Genomic DNA, 6,500 nt, shown 5'->3' on the forward strand with positions numbered 1-6,500 from the left:
ACTGAGTCGGCACCAGCTGACGGCAGCAAGTTGAACCACGTACTATATGAAGGCGCTAAGCCTTGTGTACCATGGACCAGAAACTCTTTTTGTGAGTAGGCAGATGTGATAAAAGCAGAGCTTGCATGGCAATGACAGCCCCCAGTTCCAGTGAGGACCGGGGAAGGGGATGTAGGGGTCTCAACCACATCCCTCATGCCGTTTGCTTCTTTAAAAAATCCAGAGCACACAGCAACACGTCATGGTTTATGCGTGCTGGGTGTGGGGTTTCCGGAACACTGTAGCGTTAGAATATGTCACTCACTCTTCTTCAAAAGGGCAGAGGACTCGCAGGTGAAAGAAAGAGGGTGACTCTACTCAAAAGGATGGGAAGAGTAAAGCCAGGCAGAAGAAAGGCCAGGCAGGAGCGGGTGTGTGGGAGGAAGGTGAGTAAGCGCCAGTCTATGTAATTCTGAACCCCCGAAAAAAAGCAGCCACCTTCGCCGACAGCCAGGCTTTCCTGAATCTAAAACTCACTGCCCTCAAGTTGATGTTGACTCAGTGGCCCTATAAGACAGGGTAGGGCTCTTCTTGTGGGTTCCTGAGACTGCGGCTCGTGGAAGTTTCTCCCTCGGTGGTTCCAAACTGCTGACCTTCACAAGGTTGGTAACCCAATACGTAACAACAGAGCCACCCACGTCTACAGTTTCCTGAGCACTAGCACCTGACCTTCAGCCCAGGTGCCCGCTATGCCAGCTCACCCTTCATTACTGATGAACGCAATCATCAAGGGGGAAACGCGGGTGTCGTCATCAAAACAGAACCCAGGCTGGTCTCCCCGCACAATGGAGAGAGGATTATGGCTGAGAGAGCTGGGCGGTGGCCTGGAGGCAGACTTTTTGTTCTGGGTGGGTGAGGGCGAAGGAAGGTTGAGTTTGGTGTGGGTTTCTGCTTCTGCCAAATGAAAGGATGGGGGAAATGCCAGTGTGAGCATGGGAACCGAGAACAGGACTGTGCCCTGAAGGACTTGGAGGGGCAGCAAGGAGAGGACCACGGACGGCCAGAGGACCAGGTCCCCCTCAGTGACACAGGCACAAGGGGTGGGGGTTTCCAGAAGTCGTTGTGAGAGAAAGAGAGCAAGCAATCCACCACCGAGAGGGGGCCAGCACACTCACGGGCCGGGTACAGGTTTTAAATGACTGCCCGCTCCAGACGTCCTCTCAAATGAAATGGACAGTCTGGACTATTGAGGACAATGTTGATGATCGGACCCGTAGAGCCCTGTCTGATTTGTAAGTAAAAGTGGCTTTTAAAAAATAAAATGAAATGAAAACAGACCTCCATGGAGCTGCCTGTTTTTTTCCAGGTCCCACCGTTTTCTGCCTTTGAACGGGGCCATCACTGTCCCTGACCGGTGGGTTAGCGTGTTCACCCAGGTTGAGCAGGGCTTGGCGTGGACCCAGCAGAGACCTGGGGAAATGCCATGGGAGGGGTGGCTGGTGTGAGAAGGTTGGAGGGTGGAGGCATGTCTGACCCCTGCCTTGTGGCCTTGAGAACCAGAGATGGTCAGATGTTTCTTCTCTAAGTTTGAAACGCCTCCAAATAGCTAAATGAGACAATACTAAGACTTCAGTGTAATCTCTTTTTTTGTTTTTAAGTTCACAGGGCAATTGAATCACCACTCTGTCTAAATGAACTTTGCTGTTGTCTTTTAGACCTGGACCTCCGTTCTGTGCCTGTCCCTTGTCTTTCCTCCTTGGTTAGCATGACCCAGGCGTCCGGTTTCCCACCGGAGGAATGTTTGCCGTCCCAGCAGTTAAATGAAGTTCGTCCTGGGCGGCTGGCTGAAGAGAGAAACAGAGGGGGTCCCTGGGGTGGGGGTGGGGGGTACTGTGTTTCTGTTCACCCTCGTCACATGCCCTGCTCTACGGAGGCTTAGTTAAGGCAAGCAACGAGTTAAATAAACCTCACCCTGGCTTGGAGTCAGAATGGAATGCTGCAGCCACTATCTTTGAATAATGTCTGCAGAGTAGTCAAAGCAACTCCCCCCTGGGTTGGGTGGGGGCAGAACAAAATACCGGTCTGCATCCATTTTGGCAGGCCAGCAGAAAGGAGGGGACTCTATCTACGGGTGCCTACATTATTTCAGGCTCCGGGCTGACTGAGTACCCCTAACCACACAGCGGAATTTCTGTAGGGGCACCTGCCTCTCATGCCAGATTTCAAATGACCGCAGGGCCAGCACAAAAAACGTAATCAGCTTCAATTCCCAGATCCTAGAGCAGTGGTTCTCAACCTTCTTCATGCCGCGACCCTTTAAGGCAGTTCCTCATGTGGTGGTGAGGCCCCCCAACCATAAAATTGTTTTCGTTGCTACTTCATCATGGTCAATTTGCTACTGTTATGAATCGGGCGACCCCCGTGAAAGGGTCGTTCGACCCCCAAGGGGTCGCAACCCACAGGTTGAGAACCGCGGTGCTAGAACATAGCTTCACAGCCAGCAGAAACACCACCGTGCATTGCAGTAAATTACTCCAGAGGGCCAACGTCAACTTCTGAGGGCGTCCTCCCTGCACCGTGTGTGTTGTTAGTTGCTGTCCCGTTGATTTGGGTACAGGGAGGCCTTACGCGAGCAGGCCACCACCCATCGGAAGCAGATCACCAGAGCGCCCCTCCCAGACACCCAGGGCGCGCTCGAGCGGGCAGCCTTTCAGCTAGTGTTGGAGCATTTCACTGTTCCCTCGGCCGGGGAGATTGCTAGAACTTTCGTTGCTTTTTGGTTTCACCACCAATCCCATTAGTTTGCACTCCCACCTCTCCCCACCCCCGCCCATCCCCCCCTAGGAGTTGCCTTCAGCAGAGTCTTGGCCCATTTTTCTTCGGGACCATTTGTCTTTCTCTGATCATCCCATAGTCAGAGGGGTTTTCTGTATTCTGAATGCAAACCGAGCAGGGCATCTGTTATCATACCCAAAATTATTTGTTAACATAAGCAGTCTTATCGATCTGTTCCTTTGGGTTGGGGCTTTTCCTATCTTGTGACATCCACACCTGGGTGGCAGAAACAGTTCATAGGAACTGAACAGTGGAGGGTTCATGGCTACCCTAGAGGTGTCTTAGATTTCCCTAAACTGGACATTGAAAAACCCACGGAGCACGGGTCAGTTCTGACACACGGGAGGGTCCCTCTGAGCCCACAGCAACTCGATGGCAACTGGTAGAGATCATCTATTGCAAACTAACTTCTCTGAGGATCCAAGTTCATCCTCCAACTTCAGCTATAGCTTGATGCCTGCTGCTTACGTTCTGTCGGCGGATACTTAAATGGGAGTCCCTTTGAGCCTCGCTTTTGTCGGAAGCCCCAAGACAATGTTAACTGCAGCCACATACGAAAGGATGATGCTAGGTGACCTGGTAGAGCCACCTGAGACCTGCAGAGCTAGCTAGTGCCCAGCTGTCCTTGAAAAGCATCCCATTGGAAGGCTCGGGGTGGAGTGGAGGAAAAGTGTGGAGCAAAACTCAAGACCATGAAAGGGACCAAAGGGACCAGCTTACTGGTCCGAGCCAGGCTATGGCCCAGTCACCCTTCTGGTCTGGAAATGAACTCACCCGTGATCGAATAATCAACCATTTAAGATCAAAAGGGGCAGCATATCTTGTGAAAAATCAGGGGGGAGGCGGGAGGAGACAGCATTTACTCGATGACAAGGTTCAGATGGTTGGGAGAGGAGGAGGAACAGGCACCACGGGGAGAAAAGAGACTACGTGACCGGGCCCTGCAGGGGACGAAGTGGATCAAAATGTGTATGACCAGGGCTGACGGTGCCCTTTGTAGAGCCGTACCTAAATCACGACCTCAGTCAAACCAAACTCACTGCCATCAAGTCGCTGCTGACTCACGGCGACTCAACAGGACAGAAGCTTCAAAAAGAGTGCGGGTAAATTCCTTTACCTCTTCACTCCTTTTGTCCACAACTTTTTGAAGTCCCCCTATACTTGGCATCTGCCGCTGGCATATAGCTTTAAGTTGATGTTCAAGGCATCTTACAATGACAGCCTAAGGTCTAAGGAAGTGCTTGACGAAGCAAGGAGGACTGTTGGGAGATGCAGAGGGCTCTCTCAGCAGAAGACTGCCTGCCGAGAGCTTAGAGAGGAGGCATTAGGACCACTTTGCATGGGCACCTTCAGTCTCCAGTGCCCGTCGTTACCCAGTCTCCTGGCCCATTATGGCGAGATCGATCAGGCCAATCCATTTAGAAGTGAGCCCAACCAATCTGAGAGGAGCTACTAGCTCATCCACTAAGTGCCAGAGAGCTGTAAATGCTAGGCCTTTGAAGAACGAAACTGCTATCAATCCCCATTCGATTCTGATGGTCTATTAGGGATTCTGTAAAACCGCCCCAATGACCCTGAATGAACTTTGTAATGTCTGAGCATGAAAGCACACAGCTCAGTCCTTCTGCCCAGCAGAATCTTTTCAAGCGAACACTCAACCCTCTCATGTCAACATTTGTGAGTCTGGGCCCACGTCCGGGCATACTGAGCCAAGGCAGGGTGTGAACGCAGCTCTCACAGGCGTGCATGTGACTAATGGATTCTTCCATGGCTCTTTCTATGTGTATGTGGGTGTCTCTGATTGTCTCAGTCTTACTATCATGGGTGGGGTGGGCTTTCACTGAAGAAGCACTAGAGGAGACACCCTTCTTGCGACCGGAATAGTCTAACAAAGGCTCAACAGAAGCCAAAGAGGGAGGATGCCATACTGGAAAGCCTGACTGCAGGAAGAAAATTCCACCACTTGGAACTTGAAAATGTACAGGCTGGGAATCTCCCGTTTGGGTCACAAAAACACAGTAAGAATTAGAAGTCACTTCAACTTCTTAGTAGTATGAAAACTACATTTAATGAACACGTTCTACTCAATATATATGCCCTTGGACAATACACGCCACCAGGGCAGGTCCCACGTCCGGTTTGCTGAACACTCCACAGGGCGCTCTGCTGGCATGGTGGTTATGCACTGGGCCGGCAATGACCAGCCAGCTCCCAGGGAGAAAGTCGAGGCTTTCTACTCCCATTAAGATTTACAGTCTCAGAGCTCACAGAAGCAGTCCGATCCTGGCCTATAGGATCACTATGGGTCAACACAGACTCGATGGCTTAGTCCCTGGCTATGGTAGGTTCTCAATGCATATTTACTGGATAGACTGTAAAGTCCCAACTAATTTTCATAACAACCCTGTAAGATGTTATCAACATTTTACAGATGAAAATGTGAAGGTTCATATCCTACAGAAGTGTCCAAAACATGCTTCACTCCAATTCAACTCCCTGCTGAGAATCTGCCTTCCAAGCCCTGACAGGAGGCACCCAAGCGGTGCTGTGGGCTAGGTGTTGGGCTGCCAACTGCAAGGTTGGTGGTTCAAGCCCACCAGCCATGCCAAGTGAGACAGATGAGGCTGTCTACTCCCATTAAGGTTCACAGTGCTAGAAATCCTATTTGGGGTCCACTTGATGGCAGTGGGTTTCCTTAGTTTCCTAGAGCTACAGAGTTGGACTCTGAATGTCAGAGGTGAGTCATGTCAAACTGTAGACTGATTCAGGGTCCTGGGATGGAGAGGCACATTCTCAGCAAAGGGTCAAGCCAGAATAAATCCTTTCAGTCTTGATGTACGGGCACCAGCCAATGCCAGCACTAATCCTCAAACCACACATACTGGACACCAAACTTCATGGTGCCCGGTTAGGAGGGGCTTCGAAAAGCTCGTGGGAAATAGAATAGCGAGATCATGGAAATGTCCCACAAACTTCGGGAAGTCACCATAAACAACACGCCGGGATTACTAATAGAGACCAGGCCTGGGGCATTTGCAAGGCACACTTCAGATCCCTGTGTGCACTGCCCTGAGCCCATCATCGCCTGCAGCCTTCTACAGCGACTGAACAGAAAAGAAGAGACTTACCCACGAATCCTTCTTCCCCAACCAGCTTCAGGGCGATTTTGTCAGCCAGCACTGAGGAGTTGCCATGTGCAATATTGGCAAAGGGGCCGGCGTGCACAAATACCGGTGTGCCCTAGGGAAGCAGGAGAGGAAGTTAAAGTCCCAACAGCCACACAGCCAACACCACCCAGGATCAAGCTGGGGTCAAGCAGGCAGGGCAGACGGTCCAGGGTACTGATCTCGCATTAATGTCTCTGGCAGGACATTATATCTCTCACTGATGGAGCATATGTAATGCACATAATCCCAACGATTAAAACAGCCTGCATGGGCTCAGAAAACCCCTAGGCATTTGAGAATGATATTGTTCTCTATTTAAGACTGAACTTGGAAGAACAGAGTCGATTATAACTACAATTTTGATAAGCCACTGCTATCACTAAACCAAAAAACCCCACAGCCATCAAGTGGATGCCAACTTATAGGAGCCATTCTTTTTTTATTATTTTTTTCAAATCATTTTATTAGGGGCTCATACAACTCTTATCACAATCCATACACACATCAATTGTGTAAAGC

The 6,500-nt window shown here is 50.5% G+C and overlaps 1 protein-coding gene across 2 annotated transcripts in view; it reads right to left on the reverse strand.

The window, feature by feature from the left end:
- MTHFD1L (methylenetetrahydrofolate dehydrogenase (NADP+ dependent) 1 like) overlaps positions 1–6,500 on the reverse strand; it is a 169,730-nt gene that overhangs the window by 94,172 nt on the left and 69,058 nt on the right. For both annotated transcript variants that reach the window (XM_045294645.1, XM_030886872.2), the window contains one exon: positions 5,943–6,054. In XM_045294645.1, coding sequence (XP_045150580.1) covers positions 5,943–6,054 — 112 coding nt within the window. The remainder of the gene's footprint in view (positions 1–5,942; positions 6,055–6,500) is intronic.

This window comes from Echinops telfairi, unplaced genomic scaffold (genome assembly GCF_000313985.2).
Source record: "Echinops telfairi isolate 266 unplaced genomic scaffold, ASM31398v2 ScPeMD7_3533;HRSCAF=4204_0, whole genome shotgun sequence".
Classification (NCBI taxonomy): domain Eukaryota; kingdom Metazoa; phylum Chordata; class Mammalia; order Afrosoricida; family Tenrecidae; genus Echinops; species Echinops telfairi.